General features: G+C 45.9%; 1 protein-coding gene across 1 annotated transcript in view; it reads left to right on the top strand.

Moving 5' to 3' along the window:
- The window catches only part of LOC136678557 (potassium/sodium hyperpolarization-activated cyclic nucleotide-gated channel 2-like), a 97,257-nt gene that overhangs the window by 4,213 nt on the left and 66,956 nt on the right, over positions 1 to 26,088 (top strand). The window contains exons 2-3 of the mRNA XM_066656601.1: positions 2,736 to 3,159; positions 20,488 to 20,649. Of these exons, the coding sequence (XP_066512698.1) occupies positions 2,736 to 3,159; positions 20,488 to 20,649 (586 nt within the window). The remainder of the gene's footprint in view (positions 1 to 2,735; positions 3,160 to 20,487; positions 20,650 to 26,088) is intronic.

Here is a 26,088-nt window from a genome sequence, read left to right as displayed (position 1 = left end):
ACACTCCTCACACACCACACAGTCACCCACAACCGAACCCACAACCTCCAGGTCTCTGGAGCTGTGTGACTGCGACACTACCTGCTGCGCCACCGTGCCGCCCATACTTAGAATCAGTTTCTTTTAATTAATTTAATTGCTAATGTTGAAACGTCAGCTTTTGCTAGTTAAAAATAACACATTTCCAAATTGTAGTTTTGATATAAAACTGCTCCATCTTTGAACACTACTTCTCAGGTCGAAGGACTGAGCACCCAGAACCGAACACTGAGTTAGGTTCAGTGGTAACACCATAGGTGAGAGATGTGAGAGACCAATAAGAGTCATTGGGCAAGAATCCTAACACTATGTTGACCTACCTGTAGCCTTGTAAGTCGCTCTGGGTAAGAGCGTCTGCCAAAATGCCATAAATGTAAATATTCAAAATTACAACCAACTTCTAAGACTGAACTTCGGAAGTCTGCTCAAAATGGCCGCCGCGAGCAAGGCAAGGGCAGGCAACTCTTGACCTAAGGGCTGTTCTAAATGTTCTAGGACTTTTGCACAGGTTCCTGTGGGACAGTAGACTATCACAGCCCTTCGTAGCGTTGACTTTAGAAAGGACTGTTGCTTTAATGGCCGTTTGTGTTTGAGTTGGTGATGAGAGGAGGGGCGTTTGCTGTTGTGCTCTCGAGACACGTTGTTATCATGTGCGTCACAGCAGCCCAAGTTCCGCGCAGCTGATGGAAATGTACTAGCCGTTCCCGTAGCGCGCTCATGTGTCAGCTTCTGTGACGTATTCTCCCGGTAACCGGGTGTCTATATGGTGCAACACTGCGGGAAAAAAAAGTGAGGCGCTTTTTTCTTTTCTTTTCTTTTCTTTTTTCCTAACAATACATCAGCCCGCCCACTGCGAGCTCGACGTCACTAAGGTGTGTTAGATAATCCGAAGCGTCGCAGTCCAAAAACGCGGTCACGAGCCCCGTCAGCGCGAGTTATGAGTCAGCAGCGCGCGCTGCCGTGACCTTGAGCTTTCCCCCCTCCGTTCATCTCCTGCGGAGAGGGCGAGCTGCAGGAGGATGCCACCACATTTTTAAAATTCTACATCAGTACACTCTTAGATTCCCAGGCTGTCATTCAGAGGGAGGGAGTGAGAGGAGCCAGACGTCTGAACCCTTTAATACCCCTCAAAGCTTCCAAACCTAAAAGAAAGTTATTGCCCAGACTTCTTCATTCAAATGTGTTGCTGAGGTTTTCTTTCATAATGAAGGTCCACCACGTGTCCAAAGTATTGGCCAACACCCCTCAGTTAGGAGAGTTCACATTAACTTGGGAAGTTGAAGCCCACACGCAGTGAAATAAATAAACCCTGTCTGTCTGAAATCATGGGAATTAAAATGAGTCGTTCCCGTTTTGTTCTGCATCTGACATCGAGTGGAATAGTCCCACCTCCTTGTCATTTATGTGAGAGCAAAAGAAAAAAGAAAAACAAAAGCAGGGTGAAAACAATAGTTTCAAAACCTATATATCATTCTTAGCTCTAAGTGTAAATATTACAATACACTTTCTGTGTTAATGCCTGGACAAATTCTGTTATACAACTTTACAAACCTCTAAAATGGACCATACCATTTCTCGTCTTGTTTGCCTCATTCACTCCCATTACTGTGTTTGTCTTCATTAAAGTTGCTGTTGGCGGCACGGTGGTGAAGTAGGTAGGTGTCGCAGTCACACAGCTCCAGGGACCTGGAGGTTGTGAGTTCGATTCCCGCTCAGGGTGACTGTCTGTGAGGAGTGGGGTGTGTTCTCCCTGTTTCCACGTGGGTTTCCTCCGGGTGACTGTCTTTGAGGAGTGTGGTGCGTTCTCTCTGTGTCTGCGTGGGTTTCCTCCGGGTGACTGTCTGTGAGGAGTGTGGTGTGTTCTTCCTGTGTCTGCGTGGGTTTCCTCCGGGTGACTGTCTGTGAGGAGTGTGGTGTGTTCTCCCTGTGTCTGCGTGGGTTTCCTCCGGGTGACTGTCAGTGAGGAGTGTGGTGTGTTCTCCCCGTGTCTGCGTGGGTTTCCTCCGGGTGACTGTCTGTGAGGAGTGTGGTGTGTTCTCCCTGTGTCTGCGTGGGTTTCCTCCGGGTGACTGTCTGTGAGGAGTGTGGTGTGTTCTCCCTGTGTCCGCATGGGCTTCCTCCGGGTGCTCCGGTTTCCTCCCACAGTCCAAAAACACACGTTGGTAGGTGGCTTTTATATTATGTGTGAAAAACCTTCTCACATTAAACGTGCGCTCTTCAACAGCTCAAAATAAGCCTAAGGTCCCTATGTCAGTGCATAATTTGGAGCTCTAGTAGCAGCATTAGCTTCTCTCAAATATCCGCTCAAAGCAGCTGTAGTTCTTCATCCTTTTACCCAGTTTTCTGCTTGCTAGGTCAGTCACACACTGCTGCCAAGCTGTGAGGGCGAAGGCTAGGACTAGCTCCCTCTGAGCCACGTGAAGTAAGCCACTGCATCTTTTCCGAATGCCACCAATGAATCATTAAATAGCTCAACACACTATAAGGAGAAATCTAACTCCCCGGTTCCATAAAGGTAGCTACCAGTCATCTAAATGTCTTCCATTGTGCGTAGTGAAAAAAGTAGAGAGAGGGCCATCTTTTGCTGCAGCAAGGAGGAAAAAATGAATACTCATACGTTTACAAGAAATGTTTTGGGTGAGCTGGTGTCCTCCTTTGACCACTTATTATCTTGTCCTTTCCTCCCCTGTATCCAGGTTCTACTGGGATTTTACTATGCTGCTATTCATGGTTGGCAACCTGATCATCATCCCTGTGGGCATCACCTTCTTCAAAGATGAGACCACCACGTCTTGGATCATCTTCAACGTGGTCTCGGACACTTTTTTCCTCATGGACCTGGTGCTCAACTTCCGCACAGGCATCATCCGCGAGGAGAGCTCGGACATCATCCTGGACCCCAAGACCATCAAGAAGAAGTACCTGAAGACTTGGTTCGTGGTGGACTTTGTCTCGTCCATCCCTGTGGATTACATCTTCCTGATTGTGGAGAAGGGAATAGACTCGGAGGTGTACAAGACGGCGCGGGCTTTGAGGATCGTTCGCTTCACCAAGATCCTCAGCTTACTGAGACTCCTGAGACTCTCCAGACTCATCCGCTATATTCATCAGTGGGAGGAGGTAGGGTGTCCACTGCTGTGTTCATGTGAAATGTTTCCACAAACCTACGTTCAGTCCAGTGGTGATAGGACAGCAGTCTTCTGTTCTAGAATATATTTCACACATATAAAGTCAGAGTTACCCAGTAGTCCACACTCCAGAAACAAACCTCCAACCAAACTGACACGTTTAAAGCCATCCTCCTTAGGTGTTGTGGATTTGGGGAGACGTCTGTGGAGAGTAGGGCTGTCCCCAATAACATTTTTAGGGCTTCGGAGTTTCGGACGTTGTATTTGGCGAATATTCGGAAGGTGGGGGTTGGGGGTGGGGTCCTTGGTCACTAAGGGCACAGTGTATGACTGAGTTAACCAGAGCTTTCTGGAGATGGTCTGGTCTCATTTAAGGCATGAAACTGACAAAATGAACTGTGGCACCTCCATGTTTTGTGGTGGATGTTTGGCGTTTTAGTCCATTCTTACAAGGACTTTTATATTGACGAGTCTGAATTTGGGTGGAGTGTAGCGAACTTTTAAAACATTCATTGAGTTGCAGTGGGCGGCACGGTGACGCAGCAGGTTAGTGTCGCAGTCACACAGCTCCAAGGACCTGAAGGTTGTGGGTTCTCCCCATGTCTGCGTGGGTTTCCTCCGGGTGACTGTCTGTGAGGAATGTGGTGTGTTCTCCCTGTGTCTGCGTGGGTTTCCTCCGGGTGACTGTCTGTGAGGAGTGTGGTGTGTTCTCTCTGTGTCTGCGTGTGTTTTCTCCGGGTGCTCCGGTTTCCTCCCACAGTCCAAAAACACACGTTGGTAGTTGGATTGGCGACTCAAAAGTGTCTGTAGGTGTGAGTGTGTGAGTGTGTTGCCCTGTGAAGGACTGGCGCCCCCTCCAGGGTGTATTCCCGCCTTGCGCCCAATGATTGCGGGTAGGCTCTGGACCCACCGCGACCCTGAACTTACAGATAATGAATGAATGAATGAATGAATGAATGTGTTGCAGTGTCCTTTCAGAGGGGTTGAATCTGATGAAATGAGAGGGTTAAACTGCTTTAAAACACCATTTAAACTCAGACAGTGAACTGATTTTAAACGAGAAAAACATATGGTTTGACACTAAAGTGAACAATGCGTCCTGAAGCCCACTGTCACAAAAACACTGATTACTAACAGCACAGCGAAAGCGGAGCACATGAAGGAAACCCACGCAGACACAGAGAAAACACCAAACTCCTCAGAGGCAGCACACCCTGCAGCCCAGGAGCAAGACAGCATTAGTTTTTAAGAAAATTACTTTAACCAGGTCAATGTCATGTTGTCTTATGGCTTGCAAGCTCTGTTCATTTCATTTCTGCTTTTTATTGGTTGACGTTATGTAGATGAGCCGATGTAGACTGAGTTTGCTGTTCTAATATCTCCCTGTTCACAGCAGCTCCTGTATTCTGTGCTCAAGTGACAGCAAACGGTGCCAGATCCTCTTTTTAGAGGTTGCGCATGTGACATAAATACCTAAAGTGGTGACGTGGACAGAAACCCACTAGGCCCCTCCACTCTCTTTTCAGAATTAGTCTTAAACGTTTCAGGGATGTTCGCAGCAACCCACTGCTGTTATCTATTTTAATATTTGGTTCCCTCTCCACTCTGGAATACTACTGCTTTCAAAGATAAAGAAAAAATGTTTAGGGCCGGTTATTTAACCAGTTGTTTTCATGAATATGTCACATTTAGTTAGAGTCAGAGTGAGATTCTCTGATTTAAAGACCCCTTTCTTGAAAGACTACAGTTTGAGGGTCCCGGGGCGATGCTCAGTTCAGTTAGCCTCACTCCCTCTGGCTGAAACTGGCACACACTTTCAGAGTTATAAAACTGACAAACTGAGAGATATTAACGTGCACCTGAGAACACCACACAATACACGGAATAACGTTGTAGACTGCAGAACGAGTCTTAAAACTTCCCCAGGTTCACTAGAGATTCATGGCTTGGACTTTGTGCTATGGGATTAGACGGTATTTAACCTGTTAGTGCGGCACGGTGGTGCAGCAGGTTAGTGTCGCAGTCACAAAGCTCCAGGGGCCTGGAGGTTGTGGGTTTGATTCCTGCTCTGGGTGACTGTCTGTGAGGAGTGTGGTGTGTTCTCCCTGTGTCTGCGTGGGTTTCCTCCAGGTGACTGTCTGTGAGGAGTGTGGTGTGTTCTCTCTGTGTCTGCGTGGGTTTCCTCCGGGTGACTGTCTGTGAGGAGTGTGGTGTGTTCTCCCTGTGTCTGCGTGGGTTTCCTCCGGGTGACTGTCTGTGAGGAGTGTAGTGTGTTTTCCCTGTGTCTGCGTGGGTTTCCTCCGGGTGACTGTCTGTGAGGAGTGTAGTGTGTTCTCCCTGTGTCTGCGTGGGTTTCCTCCGGGTGACTGTCTGTGAGGAGTGTAGTGTGTTCTCCCTGTGTCTGCGTGGGTTTTCTCCGGGTGACTGTCTGTGAGGAGTGTGGTGTGTTCTCCCTGTGTCTGCGTGGGTTTCCTCCGGGTGACTGTCTGTGAGGAGTGTAGTGTGTTCTCCCTGTGTCTGCGTGGGTTTTCTCCGGGTGACTGTCTGTGAGGAGTGTGGTGTGTTCTCTCTGTGTCTGCGTGGGTTTCCTCCAGGTGACTGTCTGTGAGGAGTGTGGTGTGTTCTCTCTGTGTCTGCGTGGGTTTCTTCCGGGTGACTGTCTGTGAGGAGTGTGGTGTGTTCTCCCTGTGTCTGCGTGGGTTTCCTCCGGGTGACTGTCTGTGAGGAGTGTAGTGTGTTCTCCTTGTGTCTGCGTGGGTTTCCTCCGGGTGACTGTCTGTGAGGAGTGTAGTGTGTTCTCCCTGTGTCTGCGTGGGTTTCCTCCGGGTGACTGTCTGTGAGGAGTGTAGTGTGTTCTCCCTGTGTCTGCGTGGGTTTCCTCCGGGTGACTGTCTGTGAGGAGTGTAGTGTGTTCTCCCTGTGTCTGCGTGGGTTTTCTCCGGGTGACTGTCTATGAGGAGTGTAGTGTGTTCTCCCTGTGTCTGCGTGGGTTTCCTCTGGGTGACTGTCTGTGAGGAGTGTGGTGTGTTCTCTCTGTGTCTGCGTGGGTTTCCTCCGGGTGACTGTCTGTGAGGAGTGTAGTGTGTTCTCCCTGTGTCTGCGTGGGTTTCCTCCGGGTGACTGTCTGTGAGGAGTGTAGTGTGTTCTCCCTGTGTCTGCGTGGGTTTCCTCCGGGTGACTGTCTGTGAGGAGTGTAGTGTGTTCTCCCTGTGTCTGCGTGGGTTTTCTCCGGGTGACTGTCTGTGAGGAGTGTAGTGTGTTCTCCCTGTGTCTGCGTGGGTTTCCTCTGGGTGACTGTCTGTGAGGAGTGTGGTGTGTTCTCCCTGTGTCTGTGTGGGTTTCCTCCGGGTGACTGTCTGTGAGGAGTGTGGTGTGTTCTCCCTGTGTCTGCGTGGGTTTCCTCCGGGTGACTGTCTGTGAGGAGTGTGGTGTGTTCTCCCTGTGTCTGCGTGGGTTTCCTCCGGGTGACTGTCTGTGAGGAGTGTGGTGTGTTCTCCCTGTGTCTGGGTGGGTTTCCTCCGGGTGACTGTCTGTGAGGAGTGTGGTGTGTTCTCCCTGTGTCTGGGTGGGTTTCCTCCGGGTGACTGTCTGTGAGGAGTGTGGTGTGTTCTCCCTGTGTCTGGGTGGGTTTCCTCCGGGTGCTCCGGTTTCCTCCCACAGTCCAGAAACACACGTTGGTAGGTGAATTGGCGACTCAAAAGTGTCCGTAGGTGTGAGTGAATGTGTGTGTGTCTGTGTTGCCCTGTGAAGGACTGGCGCCCCCTCGAGGTGTGTTCCCGCCTTGCGCCCAGTGATTCCAGGTAGGCTCTGGACCCACCGTGACCCTGAACTGGATAAGGGTTACAGACAATGAATAAATGAATGAATGTAGTTCTGTTCATGATGTAGATTGAAGGGTATTGGAACTACATAAGGTTGTTGGTGGATTTCGCAGGGCTTTTAAGAATGATTTGTGTACAGTTTGTGTATTACTTTATTTTCCAGTTTCATATTCAACACTACAAAAAGTTTAAAGAGCTATTCATTAAAAGGTGGCAACGTCTTTAAAGATAAAGTATGTGATTCCCAAGGCGTCCTTTCGCGTTTCTTTTGATCCCTTATAGGCTTAATGTAAACCTCTAAAAGTGAAAGAGGGATCTAGGCATGTCCCGTCGACCTCATTCACCGACCTGAGCGTAATCACCGCATTAGGACACAATCTGTTTGGTTTAGGCTCGTGGCTCTGTGAGGCTTTTCATATTTCTCGCGCTCACCTGCAGCCTTTGCTGAGATTTAGATGAGGTTTCGAAGCGCCTTCCGCTGGGAGCCAACACTGAACAGGCCTCATTCAGAGTCTGTTATTCTGCATGAGTAATTGTGGTTTAGCCACAAGAGACAGTGTGTGCGGGAACAGTTCAACCATCCACAGCCTCGTTGAAAATGCACAATGCGGAAAAAGATGAATGTTATGTTTTGCTGCAAGACGTGCAAGGATTGGTGGTGTCATTCCATATAAAAGGTATTAGGATTGGTCCTAAATGACATGGAATCTAATCTTCATTTCTGAATATTCATTGAGAATTTGTAAGGTTTTTTAAATTTCCTGTAAATTTACCAATTCAAAACCCATATAAAAAATGCAATGTTACACTGTAGATGTGGTACAAACTTAAGCATTGTATAGTTAATATAACAATGGCATTTTATAGCCTTTGCAGCATGGTGGCTCAGCCGCACAGCTCCAGGGACCTGGAGGTTGTGGGTTCGATTCCTGCTCCGGGTGACTGTCTGTGAAGAGTGTGGTGTGTTCTCTCTGTGTCTGTGTGGGTTTCCTCCGGGTGACTGTCTGTGAAGAGTGTGGTGTGTTCTCTCTGTGTCTGCGTGGGTTTCCTCCGGGTGACTGTCTGTGAAGAGTGTGGTGTGTTCTCTCTGTGTCTGCGTGGGTTTCCTCCGGGTGACCGTCTGTGAGGAGTGTGGTGTGTTCTCTTTGTGTCTGCGTGGGTTTCCTCCGGGTGACTGTCTGTGAGGAGTGTGGTGTGTTCTCTCTGTGTCTGCGTGGGTTTCCTCCGGGTGACTGTCTGTGAGGAGTGTGGTGTGTTATCCCTGTGTCTGCGTGGGTTTCCTCTGGGTGAATGTCTGTGAGGAGTGTGGTGTGTTCTCCCTGTGTCTGCGTGGGTTTCCTCCGGGTGAATGTCTGTGATGAGTGTGGTGTGTTCTCCCTGTGTCTGCGTGGGTTTCCTCCGGGTGAATGTCTGTGAGGAGTGTGGTGTGTTCTCTTTGTGTCTGCGTGGGTTTTCTCCGGGTGACTGTCTGTGAGGAGTGTGGTGTGTTCTCCCTGTGTCTGTGTGGGTTTCCTCCGGGTGACTCTGTGAGGAGTGTTGTGTGTTCTCCCTGTGTCTGCGTGGGTTTCCTCCGGGTGAATGTCTGTGAGGAGCGTAGTGTGTTCTCCCTGTGTCTGCGTGGGTTTCCTCTGGGTGACTGTCTGTGAAGAGTGTGGTGTGTTCTCTCTGTGTCTGCGTGGGTTTCCTTCGGGTGACTGTCTGTGAGGAGTGTGGTGTGTTCTCTCTGTGTCTGCATGGGTTTCCTCCAGGTGACTGTCTGTGAGGAGTGTGGTGTGTTCTCCCTGTGTCTGTGTGGGTTTCCTCCGGGTGACTGTCAGTGAGGAGTGTGGTGTGTTCTCCCTGTGTCTGCGTGGGTTTCCTTCGGGTGAATGTCTGTGAGGAGTGTGGTGTGTTCTCCCTGTGTCTGCGTGGATTTCCTCCGGGTGACTGTAGGTGTGAGTGAGTGTGTGTGTTACCCTGTGAAGGAGTGGCGCCCACTCCAGGGTGTATTCTCACCTTGCACCCAATGATTCCAGGTAGGCTCTGGGCCCACCGCAACCCTGAACTGGATAAGGATCACAGATAATGAATGAATGAATGAATGAATTTTATAGCCTTTATATAAGATAAGAATATATAAAATATCAGATCTCACCTTGGGGACCCCAAGAGAAAATGCAGTACATATTTTGTCAACAAATTTATTATTGATACTTCATTTATTAAAAAGGGCTCTACAACTCTGTAATGTTCGTATCAGATGTGACATCATTCTGACAGATTGCAGTACATTACAGGAACTGTAGGGGGCAGTAGTGTTTTGTTTCACTTCCCCAGCAAAGGAGACAGGAAGACGGATTGAGATGGAGTTACAGTTCATAACAGGTTAAACTTCTTATTGCATGCCTTCAGTGAAAGGAGAAACATAACAGACGGGTGACTTCCTGAATACAGTTAAATAGTTAGCATCCTACCGCACTCTGCGTCGTGTGTAAAAACGCTGAGCAGGCCCTTGATTTCGTATCACGATGCGGCGAGGAAAAGATCTAAGTGACTTTGAAAGCGGGTTCATTACTGGGTCACGGATGACGAGAGCTTCGGTCACAATGCCTGCTCAGGTGGCTAGTGTTTCAGCAGGATGAGTGACATCAGGCAGACCTCAGTCAGAAGGGCTGGAGATTGTGGTGTGATGTGTACGTTCAGTGACTGATGCTTGTGCGTTAGTGCGGAATGTACCAAAAAAACAGAAGGGCAGAATGTGATTAGACTGTCTCAGCGAGAACAGTCTGTCCACTGCTGCACAGAGAGGGATATTATGGGAGGGCTGCAGTGCATAAACCTCTCATTACAGAGATGAATGCACATTTTAGACTTGAGTGGTGCCAGAAACACAGAAACTGATCGACAGAGACGTGGAAAAATGCTAAATACATGCATCATCATTATTCCGTGCAACTGGATAAATGTGTTTTTTGGCTTACACCAAGAGAACCACACAGGCCTGGAGCTTCAGTTTTAACGTGAGGATATTTCACTGCCGTTTTTTTGTGTCTGTTTGTCCTCTTAAAGGGAAGGGTCACTGCAGATCAGCGCATTTATTCTGAACGATTATCTTAATCCTCTCGCAGAGTGACTGCGCCCACACGTTCACAGGAAGAAAGGGGCCATGGGTGGGTTTGGGTTTGAGAGTTACGTTACGTACACTCTCAGAATGGTACAGTAGAGGTACGTTAGTGTCACTAAAGGTATAAACAGTGGTAAAGTGCCTTTAAAGGTACAGCAGTGGTTGTAAAAGTCCTGTTGTGTTTCTTAAAGGTGCATTACATTGTCTTCTTCACAAGAACATCATAAAAGTCCTGGAGATGGTAGTGTCGCAGTCACACAGCTCCAGAGTCCTGGAGGTTGTGGGTTCGAGTCCCGCTCCGGGTGACTGTCTGTGAGGAGTGTGGTGTGTTCTCCCTGTGTCTGCGTGGGTTTCCTCCGGGTGACTGTCTGTGAGGAGTGTGGTGTGTTCTCCCTGTGTCTGCGTGGGTTTCCTCCGGGTGACTGTCTGTGAGGAGTGGGGTGTGTTCTCCCTGTGTCTGCGTGGGTTTCCTCCGGGTGACTGTCTGTGAGGAGTGTGGTGTGTTCTCCCTGTGTCTGCGTGGGTTTCCTCCGGGTGACTGTCTGTGAGGAGTGTGGTGTGTTCTCCCTGTGTCTACGTGGGTTTCCTCCGAGTGACTGTCTGTGAGGAGTGTGGTGTGTTCTCCCTGTGTCTGCGTGGGTTTCCTCCGGGTGACTGTCTGTGGGGAGTGTGGTGTGTTCTCCCTGTGTCTGCGTGGGTTTCCTCCGGGTGACTGTCTGTGAGGAGTGGGGTGTGTTCTCCCTGTGTCTACGTGGGTTTCCTCCAGGTGACTGTCTGTGAGGAGTGGGGTGTGTTCTCCCTGTGTCTGCGTGGGTTTCCTCCGGGTGACTGTGTGTGAGGAGTCGGGTGTGTTCACCCTGTGTCTGCGTGGGTTTCCTCCGGGTGACTGTCTGTGAGGAGTGTAGTGTGTTCTCCCTGTGTCTGCATGGGTTTCCTCCGGGTGACTGTCTGTGAGGAGTGTGGTGTGTTCTCTCTGTGTCTGGGTGGGTTTCCTCCGGGTGACTGTCTGTGAGGAGTGTGGTGTGTTCTCTCTGTGTCTGCGTGGGTTTCCTGCGGGTGACTGTCTGTGAGGAGTGTGGTGTGTTCTCTCTGTGTCTACGTGGGTTTCCTCCGGGTGACTGTCTGTGAGGAGTGTGGTGTGTTCTCTCTGTGTCTGGGTGGGTTTCCTCCGGGTGACTGTCTGTGAGGAGTGTGGTGTGTTCTCTCTGTGTTTGCGTGGGTTTCCTCCGGGTGACTGTCTGTGAGGAGTGTGGTGTGTTCTCTCTGTGTCTGCGTGGGTTTCCTGCGGGTGACTGTCTGTGAGGAGTGTGGTGTGTTCTCTCTGTGTCTGTGTGGGTTTCCTCTGGGTGACTGTCTGTGAGGAGTGTGGTGTGTTCTCTCTGTGTCTGTGTGGGTTTCCTCTGGGTGCTCTGGTTTCCTCCCACGCTCCAAAAACACACGTGGATTGGCGACTCTAAAGTGTCCGTAGGTGTGAGTGAATGTGGGTGTGTGTGTGTCGCCCTGTGAAAAACTGGCACCCCCTCCAAGTTGTGACCCCGCCTTGCGCCCAACAATTCGGAGTAGGCTCTGGACCCACCACGACCCTGAATTGGATAAGGGTTACAGACAATGAATAAATGAATGAATGGTTTGCTCCCTGTAGAAGATTTGTTTACTTACTTTGGCTTATGCTTATAACCGTGTATATACAATGATTTTGTAGTTGCTTGCAGAAACATAACAGCCCTATAACGCTGTGGACCAGTGGAGAGGCCCGGACTGTGGTCATCCTTGAAGACAGCTGTGAGCAGATGGACAGTTTACCAAGGTCTAATTGATCACAGAGATGCTGATGGGACTTGTGTCACGGCTTTCCAGCCAAGATAACTAGTTACAGGCAAGCTTTCACATACCCAGAGGTCACTTCAGGAGAGAGAGAGAGAGGGAGAGAGAGGGAGAGGGGGAGAGAGAGAGGGAGAATGAAGACGTATATTAAGGCCTAATATTCAATGTTTTTCTTATCTTTATTAGGGACATAGGTCTCTGCTAATTAACTTAGCTTGTTAATCCTTCAGTCATTTCTTTAATTAACGTTTAATAAAAAAATTTTCACCAGGCCTTAACTGATGCTTATCAGAAAGCCATTAAAGGGCTCTTGCTTGGGGAAACAGCCCTTTTACTACTGCTCTGAGATTTGAACTTAGCTCCCAGCAGCCTTTGTTCTGAGCGTAATTCCAGGCTGGTTGCCCAGTACAGTGTCGCGTCTGTGTACCGTTAGCAGCTTGTTTCGTCTGGCAGTCGAGACTTCCCCTGCCTCGCTGTTAATGTCTCCTCAGCGTTATTCGAATCCCTAGATACACTTAAGCACTGAAATCAACATGTTTGGATCAATTATGGAGCCAGGGCCGGATCAGGTGGGCTCCATTAATGCAATAATGACAGGGTGCCTATGATAATTATGGAATAATTGCTCCTTCGCCTACAACCAACCCTTGGAGTTAGGAGCTTAGAGAGACTGGGTGTGTAGCCTAGTGACAATGTGTATTTTCCACATTCAGTTCTACGCAGATGGACTCTGGCAAAGGCAAAGCTCAACCATCAGAAATGGACAGAAATGACCCAAAATCTAGTCTAAATCCATGTTTTCTGAGAAACACTAAACTGTAAAAATTTCTTGTAAATTTTACAGTAAAATACTGGCAGCAGAGTTCCCAGCCATTTACTGTATTTTTACAGGAACACTACTGTATTTCAAATTTACAGCATATTACTGTAATTGAGTAATACAATAATTTACTGTAAATACTGTGATTTACAGTAAAATACTGTAGCAGACTTGCTGTAAATTTACAGCAATTTTTTACAGTGTAGAAGAAACACTGGATGAGCAGGTGTCCAGAAACCTTTGGAGATGTCGTGTATTTGTCGGCGCATACTGACAGAGTGAAGCAAGAAAGGAGACAGGAACAGGTCTGTTTTATTAGGTACAGTATAAAACATTTAAATGAATTGTGATTAGTGAAAACCATCTAAGATTGAGATGCTGTCACCATCAAAACCAGTTGAAAAAAAAACCTCACTTCTGGATCTGTAGTCTAGCAGAGCAAAGAAAGGGTGAAATAACACAGCCATGAGGGTGGGCAAGGTCCGAAAACATGAGACTCATTGAGCGATTGAGAATCGTTGAGAGAGAGGAGAAAAGTGCTCGGGCTCATTCTTATTTAAAGGGGCAGGCACTGAAACCTGTATGAACAGTGTTGTATAGACGGGCGAGAAAGATGCTGCGTTGTTGGATCCTTGTGGTGGTTTGATCAAAGCATATCACAGACCTATCATTAAGACCCCAGAACTGTGTTCACTTGTAGAAACATAATGTGTAATATATTCCCATTAAGTTTGAATTCTCATATTTATATCAGCTTATATTTTTATGCAATTATTTGTCATTTGAACACACACACACACACACACACACTAGTGCACTAGGGGCAGTGAGCACAGCCGTACCCGCAGCCTGGGCATTAGTTGGGGTTTAGGTGCCTTGGTCATGGGTGGATTGAGGGAGGACGACAGCGCTATTCCTTCACTCCACCGTTCCCAATTTTCCTACCAGTCGTGGGAATTGAACCAGCAACCTTCCAGTTCCTAAAGCAGTCTTTTGTTCGGCTGGATGTCTCTGGATTCGTCCCTTGGTTCGTCTCAAATTTCCCAAGTCAGAGGAGCTGTCCAGTGCTGAAAATGTCCATCCAAACTGCAAGGTGTAAGACTTAAGCATACTCTAATGTTCCGGTCCAGCGTACAGTGCAGCCACATTAGTGTGTATGGATTTTTAACTAATGTTCACTTATCACTTTCATCACCTTTATCACCTTTACTGATCATTTCAGCAGTGGCTATAATTTAGGGGTCAGTGCTGTCCATGGAACTCAAAACACTTCCCTCTGAGCGCCCTCTGATAAATTGGTAAATTACGTGCTGGAGTCATTTGGGGCGTTAGTGATTACACATTCAGAGCGCAGCAGCAGATCTCTACTCAGCTGTAATTGCTTTAACCTTATAATCCTGCATCCTGCCATCTAGGGCCATCCTCTCCTCCATTTCCCCACGGCCACTGGGCTCTGATTCACACACACACACACACACTCCTCAGAGAGACACTCTGAATATAAGTCCAGGTCTTGGTGGGCTCCCTGAGACTGGGCATGATCCGGCCGGGGGGATGGGTGGGGGCAACAGGGGCAATAAAAACAGTGAGATTGACAAAGAGAATAAAGAGCCATTAACATGATTTGGTGCTGCACAATACATTGTTAATTGGAATTGTGACATGAGCCATAGGAGATCAAAGTGCAGGGCATTCCAGATGTTGGACCATGTGAGGATCTGGTGGCATTCAGCCATGAGAACATTAGTGAGGTCAGGTACCACTGTCGGAGAATTAGTTCTGGATCATTCAACCCACTCTGACCCATCCCAAAGCTGTTGGATTGTGCTCCAACACTCTAGAGTCACCCTGTCCATCTCCACTGAGGCTCTGTGCTTTCTGGAGCTTGCCCACATGCTTTGTGCTGAGGAACCTATTATTCCTTGGTTCCAGCTGGGAACTAACTTTTAAAGTAGACACACTGAGGGGGGGCACATGTCCAATAACGTGAAAACCCGTTCTAACCAACACTTTGAATTGGAAATGGTGACCTATAGCTCAGACGAAGCTGTTCCTATTTCATTTCATGGTGTTGTATCTTATATAAAGCTTCTAAGATACATTTCAAGTAAGGGTGGGCGATATGGCAAAAATACATTATCACGATTTTTTTGGGCTGGATTTCAATCTCGATTTTATCACAATTATTTTTCATGCTGGTTTTTATTAGATCTCCTGATCGTGGTGTGATTTGATCTGGAATCACTCAATATGCCAATATGTAGGATCAGAAGATAAATATGTGTTATAATCTAATTGACTTTTTGACCTGTTGGTTGATCAGTAAATCAATATTAACTTTGTACAATGAGCCAACAAAACCCGGTCTTGTGGAAACAGCTTGGATTTCAAATATGAAAAAATGGTTCAAATATGAAGCAGTGGCAGTGTGTTAAAGCTTCTTACTGAAGGAGACACTGCAAAACTGCAACATTCAAAGTAAACTGTGTGTTAGTATGTGTTAAAGGTATCAGATAACAAGCTTGAACAAAGGGGTGTGTGATATGACGATATCAGATGTGAACCATAAGAATTTGTCCACGATACACCATCACAGGGCGATCGTTGGATCGTGCTAATGCACATTCAGTCTGCTGCAGTTCTTAGAAGTTGTAATGTACCGTTTACATATTATACATCAGTCGAATACATCAGACACTCAGGACACCGATGGTAAATTAAAACCAAAATAATTCGTTATTCCATACATGAGATCTCTTCCACAAGCAATTTTCTCTCTCTCTCTCTCTCTCTCTCTCTCTCTCTCTCTCTCTCTCTCTCTCTCTCTCACACACACACACACAAAGCATACCAGCGCTAACATAGCTTGTCCCCTTCAAAACAAGACCAAATAAAACAACAAGTGTCTTGATAGATCTGTTAAATAAAAGTAAGCTAAAATTGTGGTCATATATATGTATACATACATACATACATACAGGGTGAGTCAAAAGTCAGAGGACACCCTTCTGAATACTCCAGCAAGTAATGGTTGAATGGTTGAACATGACCGCCATCTTGAAAACCGTCATACTGGATCAAGGGCAAGTTTTTACAATGGGAAGGTGGTCATGTAACATATCAAAGAAATAAAAAAGTGTCCTGCGACTTTCAACTCTCTGTGTGTATGTTTTTATGTGTGTGTGTGTATATATATATATATATATACCGTAAAACATTTATTGTAAATTTTACAGTAAAATAGTGGCAGCAGAGTTCCCAGCCATTTACCGTATTTTTACAGGAACACTACTGTATTTCAAATTTACAGCATATTACTGTAATCGAATAATACAATAATTCACTGTAAATACTGTGATTCACAGTAAAATACTGGCAGCAGAGTTCCCAGCCATTTACCGTATTTTTACAGGAACACTACTGTATTTCAAATTTACAGCATATTACCTTAATTGAATAATACAATAATTTACTGTAAATACTGTGATTCACAGTAAAATACTGGCAGCAGAGTTCACAGTCATTTACCGTATTTTTACAGGAACACTGCTGTATTTCAAATTTACAGCATATTACCTTAATTGAATAATACAATAATTTACTGTAAATACTGTGATTCACAGTAAAATACTAGCAGCAGAGTTCCCAGGCATTTACCGTATTTTTACAGGAACACTACTGTATTTCACATTTACAGCATATTACTGTAATTGAATAATACAATAGTTTACTGTAAATACTGTAGCAGACTCGCTGTAAATTTACAGCAATATTTTACAGTGTGTGTATATATATATATATATAAAGGCCCAGGCAAAATTACTTTTTGTTATTTGTTTAATTCATTCATTCATCCTCTGTAATTGTTTCACCCTGATCACCCTGTATCTATTTAACTGACTCTGTTTAATACATGTGCAGCAGGTTGAGTCAGAGGCGAAACCGAAGCCTGATTATCTTCGCAGTAGATTCATCAGCTCCCTCCCGAACTGCTTACATCCATTTCAGTAATTGAGCCTCCCTCTGAGAAACAGTTTGCAAACACACCAATTGTTGGGATGAATGTTTGTTCGCTGAGGGAACGCTGACATATGCGGCGCTAAAGCAGGCAGCGTCTTTCTCTAGCCGCCACGGTTAGGTGTGAATAAATGTAGAGCGGCCATCACTGATTGATGGGCCTTATCAGGCGGTAACAAATGTCCTGTGTCTGATGGCCATGTGATGTGGAAACGTCCGATTAATCAAAGCTAATCCACCTCATGTTTCCCAGCCTCAGGAAGGTATCCAGCAGCGAGAGGAACTTGAATGTACTGCACACGGATGATGCTCTTGACTAACACCATTGTCACAAAGGCGTTTTACTTAACGTTGGCTCTAATATATACACACACCACCCTCACGCCGTTATGTTAATCAGATTTGAAGCTAATAATAGACCCTGTGTACAGTGATTTGCTTCAGTGATTAAGGAAAATGTTACTTCTGTAGTGGCGCTCTGCAGGAACCCCATTCATTTAACTTTAATGAAGTTGGTTCCTCAGTTGGAGTCTAATAATGAGTATATTATACATGTCGCTATCCAGCAAAATGATATTGGTTATGGCCCAGTGTCTAACAAAACTGAAATGATGACTTATTAAAAAGAGAATATTTAAAACAATGTAACACTCAAACAGCACAACTCAACTTTATCTGGGAATAACTGCAAAATAATTGCCAAGCATTGACCGTAAGAAGTTTAAAAACTCCAGCAGCACTGCTGTGTCTGATCCACTCACACATCAATGTCACTGCAACACATAGAATAATAGGTCTACCAGCTGAGTAATTCCAGCACTTTGAAGTACAGGGTTAAAGCGGTAATGTAGAGCAACAGATGGGCTAGAGTCTGTAATTATAGAAGGGCAAAGTGCAGTTCTATGGTCAGTGGAGCTGATAGAATAGATACATGGTAGGTGTATATCAGTGGCGGATGCTGGTCTTTCAAGGAGGGGAAGCTCAATTTCGGCCTACATCATACAATGTGTCGGTTTATTTATACGTAAATTCTACCCTCCGTTCCTTTTTAAGAAAATGATCTGTGACCCTGTCGTACCAACAAGGCGTCTTTTCCAGGGACTTGACTAGTGTCCTCTCAATGGCCAGCAGAGCTAGGCTGCTTAAACGGCCTTGGCCCATGTGAAGTGTGTCCGCCTGTGCTCCCACGGATCTTTACACCAAAGGATCGCTGATTCGCTCATTTCACTGTCAATCAAAAAGGGATTCAGCCTCAGACAGATCATCCAATCATCATGCAGAAGCTGAGCGTCCGGGCCAGCCGAGGTCAGCCCACTGCCCCATAGACCCCCAGAGACGCTGAGCGTCCGATGGGCGGGACAAAGCCCAGCATTTATCCAAAGACTCGTCTCGTTTCGCTGCACTTCGCTGCTTCGCTATTGAACTCTGTGGACACTCAGCGTAAAGCACTGTGAAGCTGCGGATATGATTGAGAGGAAAGCCGTGTCTTTACCAGTGATAAGAAGCTGATTCTGAACAAAAGTTAATCGCGTTGTAGTGCATATTTACTCAATGACACGTACACACAACAGTATATATTTGATCACTTATTTGTTTACATTTTAGGGGAAGCTGAGCTTCCATTGCAGTCTTAGAGCAATCGCCGCTGGTGTATATACTTTTTCTTAAGTGGCTAAGTGTTGCGTTACACAGTGGTGTTTTGCTGGTCTTTTCCTGGCTCCTCTAGGTTCTTGATGTGCAGTGTAATACACAGGAGAGGAAAAAGCTTTGTCATGGAAAGCGCAGTCAGGAGAGAGGAGCGCAGGGCCCTCTGGGTAAACTTCACTAGGATCGCCTGAGGCTTGATTAGCCACTCGTCTGGTGCAGCACACTCGTGTTTCCATTGCTTGAACTCACAGGAGCTCTGTTGTGCAAACAGCAGAGAAGCAGCGAGGAGGAGGAGGTTTATGATCAGGAAAATGTGCCGAGGTACAGCAAAGGAACTAATGAATATTTTATCTTTGACAGAGACAGAGACGGTTTAAATAAACTTCTCTTCTTTGAAAAGACGGGATCTTTGAAAATCTACCGCGCTTGTGGGAGGACAGTGTCATTAAATCTAGACTCAACATTTCAAATTAAGCCACAAGAAAACAGACTCTCACTGTGGTGGTATCTTTCACTGTTCCCCTGGTGGTGCCCTCATAAATATGTCTCAGTGTCTTTAATTCGGAAAAATAACTACGATTTGTATCGACTCTAAATCTTTAAGTCAGTTTTATACATCACTTCATGAAATCTTACAAATATTCAGTGTTTTCATCTGGAAAATAGAATTTCGTGTAACTTTAAGGAACCCAACCAGATTTAAAGACCACAGTTTTTTTAAAGCTAATTTTACACAGGGACTTTTACACTGTGCACACCCTCAGTGAACAAAAATGGATCTGTACAGTGTAAATTTAGACTTTGCCTTTAATGAGCTTCCATTCAGTTTCGGAGACTTGCATTCAGAACCACGCAGGGATTTTTTTTTCCATACATACAAAGTTGGTTCTAACACATTCAACAGATGAAAGCTGATGCTGATAGTTTTCAGGTTCAACCATTAATTAATTTCAGCCATTCATTCATTCCATGTCTGTAAGCGTTTATCCAGTTCAGGGTCACGGTGGGTCCGGAGCGTACTCGGAATCAGTGGGCGCAAGGCAGGAACACACCCTGGAGGGGGCGGCAGTCCTTCATAAGGTGACACACACGCTCACATTCACTCACACCTACGGACACTTGAGTTCCACTTACCAACATGTGTTTTTGGACCATAGGAGGAAATCATAGCTCCTGGAGGAAACCCACGCAGACACAGGGTGACCACACCACACTCCTCACAGACAGTCACCCGGAGGAAACACACGCAGACACAGGGAGAACACACCACACTCCTCACAGACAGTCACCTGGAGGAAACCCAAGCAGACACAGGGAGAACACACCACACTCCTCACAGACAGTCACCCGGAGGAAACCCACGCGGACACAGGGAGAACACACCACACTCCTCACAGACAGTCACCCGGAGGAAACCCAAGCAGAACACACCACACTCCTCACAGACAGTCACCCAGGGCAGGGATTGAACCCACAACCCAGCCCCAGGACACTGGAGCTGTGTGACAGAGACACTACCTGCTGCTGGCACGGTGACTGTCTGAAGAGTTTGGTGTGTTCTCCCTGTGTCCGTGTGGTTTTCCTCCCACAGTCCAGAAACACACGTTGGTAGGTGGATTTACAACTCAAAAGTGTCCCTAAGTGTGAGTGTGTGTCGCTCTGAATGTTTTATTGAACAGTTTTGGAAACTTTGGTTTTCTCTAATAGTTTTAACCTTTATTCCCAAAAAATACATCCCTGAAAATAGACTTGTTCTAAATGGCTGTTTGAAGTGGAGGTTTAATAAGTGAAGAGTAGTGTCTGAGTATTGCACAGTACTGTGGATTTAACAGTCGATACATGCGGGAGGATGCTTTCTGTTTATTTCAGTGTTCTTTGTTTCTGGAAATGAGACATAAATGAGTATCTGTTCTTGGAAGGTTTTGAATCTGCACTGTGACTGTGTTAATGGTCTTCGAGGTCACATTTTCTCTGTAATTTTTAATACATTCCTTAAAAACCAGTTCTGGAAATAGGTTTCACCAACAAAATGACGTACACACTGGTAAAGGAAGTACTTTCGCTGAGTGCTGCATTGTGTTTTTGCAGATTTTCCACATGACGTATGACCTGGCGAGTGCTGTGATGCGGATCTTTAACCTTATCGCTATGATGCTGCTGCTGTGTCACTGGGACGGCTGTCTGCAGTTCCTGGTGCCCATGCTGCAGGATTTCCCTTCTGACTGCTGGGTCTCCCTCAACAAGATGGTGGTACGTAGATGATAGAAACTGGCTTATCATTCAAAAGCCTCTTTTATAATCCAGTCTTCTTCAGTTTCCTCTGTACAGGAGTGTATCTGTATTCATTTGAAGGTCCACTAACCACAGCTCCACAGAGCGGAAAGTCCAGAGAGGTCAAATGTGAGAAATAAACAAAAGAGAAAAAAATAATAATCACATCTTCACAACCATTGTGATACTTTACTGACCTGCATTAGGGAGAATAGAGCCTCTGTTCAGGGACCACTGAACTACAAGCTGTTCCCATGCTAACATCACGATAAATGTCAGTGTCAGCACAAAAAGCAGAGAACCAAAAATCCATTTATAGATGCCAGTATTTACTGGTAATGTAGGTGGTACATCACATTGTGGTCACAAACGCAATAACACAAACTTTTAGAATGACAAGAGATAACAAAACTCTTAAAACCATACGTTAGCGCCCGCCCTCTCCGTTCCTCAAAGGAGCGCCTACTAACACGACCAACCCTCCGTACAGGTGTAGTGGATGTTGGTCATACACCCTGATACATATACATATAATTTTATAATTTGTTTTATAGCCTTGACCTTATTCAAACTCCTCCAACCTCTGATATTTGACTTAATGATATTAATTAAGATTTATAATTGGTTTAAGCAATTAAAACATTAATAATTAGTTTGAGAATGAATAATAATCATGCTAAATGAGTTCTTCAGGATTTTCAGAAATTCTAATGAATAAATTGCAAACACTGTGACTTCAAATAATGAGAGTTTTATTAATAAAAAGAAGATATTTAGTTAACATAGCACAACCTTGTAATCTCACGGTGTCCGGCAGGGGGAACTGATTTTGACCTTAAGGTGAGCTAGGCACTTCTAACTTGTGACTAAGGTTACTAACTAAGGTTTAATTAATACAGTATTTATCAAGAACTTAATTCGGTGTTCAGCTCTGGAAGTGCATAAGTTTAGCTTACTTTTCGTCGGTTTTTCACCACTCATTTGGATGCAGAGGCTCTTTGAAATCCTGGGAATGGAGGCGTCTCACTTAGTCTCGCGGTTCTTACCGCAGAAGCGTCCAGGCTGAGTTAGCTTGGAGTTCTTTCTTGGTTGATTGAGTTGTCTCGGGCGTACCCGGAGTGTGATGACGCAGGCGGCAGGATCCTCTCTTCGGCCTTCGGTCCGGAGTGGGAGGGTCCAAAATATGGACGTTTAGACGAAAGTTCGCTGGTTGCTGCAGCTCCAGAACTGAAAAACCGCTTCAATAAACTCACTTATTCTAAGACTCTATGGTACCTCGGCAGTGTTTCCTTATTCTGGCCACGAATAAGTTCCCCTGCTTCGATTAGTCGTGAGATTAAACTTAGGTAGGTAATAAACATAAACAAGATTAAAAGAAAAGAAAGATATTCAAATTACTCGACTTATTAGTTAAACTTCATACTCTTAGCTAATTTCGAGACGTCTCTCGTAAGCTTTTCTGAAGTCTCTGAGAGGGTTCCTTTGTTTCGTTGTCGGCGTGGAAGAGACAGCGTTTTTTTTTTTCAAGGTTTCTCGTCGGCGTCCTCTCTTTTTCAGTGGTCCGTTACTTTTGTAGAGTCCTCGCGACTCTTCAAACTTCGAACTCATTGTCTGTCTTGCTGTTTGGCCTTTTCAAGGCTGGCGCGGTCACGCCCTAATGGGAGGCGTCCTCTTTCTGATTGGACGCGAGTCCAGACTCACGTGACTCTCGTGAGGGAGAGAGAGAGAGAGAGTAGGAGGAGGGGGTTTGAATCTGTGATTCATACATAAGGAATATGAGTTTCTCGTATCAAAATTCTTATACCTGTTATCAACCTATAACAATGAGTACATTGGACTATTAATATCAGACATTTACATAAGGTCCCATCTTGAGTACATTGTTCACGTCCAATTCGTGATGATACGCTGAAAAATAAAACATTAATCCATTTTCTCTCATTCAGAGACAAAACTGATCTTTGTAATAGAAACAATCGGCACTATACATCATTTCATTAGGAGGTAGGCATTCATCTGAGGGTACAGAAAGTGACATTAATACATTCGTTTATATACAAATAATTCAGAGTTCGATTATTTTCGCTATTGTTTTCCGGCGACTCTGAGCGAGGCGTAGTTTCGCCAGTGTCCATTCGGTGTCGCTGTTGATCCGTGCTTTTGGTTGGTGATTCACGGGAGTTCACTCGAGGTCACTTTGGTTTGAACATCTGTTGATCCCCGTGAAAGATAAGGGATATTGAGGCGCCACTTTGTCATAGGCGGCCGTAAAAGCTCTCTTCTTTGTTTGAAGTTCCTGTCTCTCTAAAAGCATCATAAAAGTTATCTCGAGTTCCTGAAGAGGTTAGGGGATCCAGATGCCATATGTTACGTTAAAGGGTTCTTTGATGCTCTTAGCTTATGAGTGTGCGTGTGTGGGGGCTTTGCACCCCGTTGTTCAAACAGTCCTGTGGAATGTTGACTTCGGGACCAGACGAAAGTCCTGGTCAGAGTGAGAAAGGTTTAATTCAAAACCTTTCATTTCATTATTCCTTCATTGTCCAATATTCATATTTGGTCCGTACTCCACTACATTCCCCCCTTTCTTTTCAGCTTTATGGTTCTGCAGGGAGCATGGAGCTGAGAAGAAACTTTGCTGTGGAGGAAGGTGAGATCAGCAAGCATATTCAAACACATTTCCAGAGCTGATGTATTCCTATTAGTGTATGGGTGCATATGGAATGTGTATGTTTGCAGGCTGAAGGGATCCTAATTATTTAGGGGCAGGTCTTGTTCAAACGCAACCTCGAGAGCTGATTCTTCGACATGGCCTTCGGCTTCATATCTAAAACTTGGGGGTTCACCTCTCTGGGCTCTCTTATGTCTAACGAATTTGACCATTTTATTAGACCAAGTTTCTAACCTGCTCTGGAGGGCTCGAGTGCGTTTGAAATAGAACCAAGCTATACCAAAGGTCAAAAGATATCCTAATCCTACCAGGGTAACTAGTAAGGTGTCCGGGGTGGACCATGCATAGGTGACAGGCTGAACTGGCCATAGGGGTTGAGACGATAGTTCTCTAAGAGTGTTATCTATGGGGGTTAGGTCAATGACTTGGGTTCCCTCATATTCTAGGCGAGTTAGGGTTTTAGTATCTAGCTCGATGGTGTGTTTGGAGAAGAACTCTGAGATTTCTACGTCGCTCTCATATTGGTCAGGGTTTAGGTGATACAGGGCCAGGTCTCCTACATGTAAGATTGCGTTTACGGGGACGTCTACCCAGAAGGTTTGGCTAGGAAGGAGTACCCTTTCTGAGGTGTCATGTTGATCATAGGTTAGTAGGGCCTCTCTAAAGGGGGTGTTAACCAACCAACGATTTCCAACAATTTCAGCTTGAGTACTGGTTACCAAACGTCGGGGCGTGACGACTACCGGGCATTGAGTATTACTCATCATAGGCTTAAGGCCACAGATCCCATTTGCGCTGTCACGAATGAAAGGTTTGCTAGGGCACAAGTAGTGAATGTCTTTAGTGAGTGTGCACATAAGCAAATTGGGTACCAGATATAGGTCAGGGTTATCGTCTTGGTATGTTACAAGAGATGTTGTTTTCACACGAACGTAGGCAGAATCTTGCCAGAAACCAACGTTGACAACATCTTTCAAACGGTATATGTTTTCAGGCGCCATTATGGGAAGGTTAATAATGAATGCTAATTCTCGGTCTTGAGGATTAACATAAATTGGGATGGCGCTACCTAAGGTATAGGCTAGGTGGGCCTGGAGATCAGTAACTACTTCTCGAGTTGCTGTGGATAAAATCTCCTGTACTAAGGATAGGGGCACCAGGTAGGGAGGGATTCTCCCCATGGCTAGGCTATCTACAGAGGAGCTGATTTCTTGTAGCATATCAGACAATAACATATTCACAAGCTGGATGTGGGCAAGGTCAAGTTGTACTACTGAAAGCATGGAGTTAACCGTCTGGAGCGTTTTGTTCAAAGCGACACTGTGAGCGTTGAGCACTACGACGGTGCCACGTAGGGTTTGCCCAATGGTTTGCAGGTGCTGCTGCTGTTTGTCTAATTGGGTTTTAATGTTCGGAATTTCCGCTTGCAATTCCCCTACTTGACGTTTAACAGTGGCTACATTGACGGCATTGACGGCGGACGTTCCGAGACTCAGTAGTGATCCCACAGTTGCAGCTGCCATTAGTAATCCGCCTATGAAGCGTTTAGGTCGTTTATTAAAACCATTTAGTTCTGATTGCGTTACGGTAAACTTTTGTAGCTGGCGGAGCATGTGAGTTACGTCGGCTTCAGCATGGCTGATAGCTTCCTCAGTCCATCTAACTCCATTCCGGCCAGTCTGCAGCGTGAATATCGGTAGGTTTTTGCTACACGCTTCGGCGGGATTCAACCGTACAAATACTCTCTGGGTATGGAGGCGGCAATTAGTGATTAGCAGTCCCGGCTGGTCTTTCAGTATTATTCCTGAGTCAGGACCTGGTTCAATCACTTCAGGGAGCACGGCGGTTCCTAGGGAGCCGACGATCAGGAGAATGAGCAGCGGGGCCATCCTACCGGAAGAGATGCTCATGGTTAGATTTAGGGTATTTACGGCGAGTCGTTTAGATAAATTATAAGAAATTTTCACGATACCCCCCTTTTTGATAAAAATTTCCTAGGGTAAGCACTCTACAATAATTGACGATGAGGGACTAGGGTCTTGCACCCTGAGTGTCCTCAGTCTGGTTAGAAGCTCGTTGCCTGTTAAAGAGTGAGAGAAAAAGGGAAAAGGGATAGGAGAACTAAGGTGTGAGTAGAAGGTTATAGTTGTTTGTTAACTAACACCCTTCCTGCCTTTGGTTCTGCCGTTTATGATCTAACACAAGCGTTAGTATCCCCTACAAGTCCCATGGGGGTTGTGTGTGGTCGGATTTGGTTGCGGTGGACCCATTTGAATTCGGTACTGCCCCGAGCTTTGTTTATTTTGATCCTGTAAACAACGGGGGACAGTTTGTCTGTTATCTTATAGGGACCGGACCATCGGGGTAGGAATTTGCGGGCCAAATTCCCCCCTGTTTTTCGCGACCTTCCAACAGGTTGGACAAAGATGTAGTACCATACTTTGTCCCCTATTTGGAGTTCATCGTGGGATGCTTTGTGATCATAGTACGCTTTGCGACCTTCTGCACTTCTTTCCAGTTTCTGCTGGGCAAAGGCGAAAGTAGCTTTGAGGTGTTTCTGCAGGTCCTCCATATACTGATGAGTGGTGTAGGCTACGGCTATGCTAGCTTCACCTGGCTGATATAACAGATGTAGAGGCAGAGTCATTTGTCTCCCTGTCATCAACTCAAAGGGTGAGACCCCGACCGCGTCGTGTGGGGTCGCCCGTATGGCCATCAGTACGAGGGGGAGTTTGACATCCCAGTCTCGT

Source organism: Hoplias malabaricus, chromosome Y, assembly GCF_029633855.1.
Source record: "Hoplias malabaricus isolate fHopMal1 chromosome Y, fHopMal1.hap1, whole genome shotgun sequence".
Classification (NCBI taxonomy): Eukaryota; Metazoa; Chordata; class Actinopteri; order Characiformes; family Erythrinidae; genus Hoplias; species Hoplias malabaricus.
This window is presented reverse-complemented; position numbering and strand designations above follow the sequence as displayed.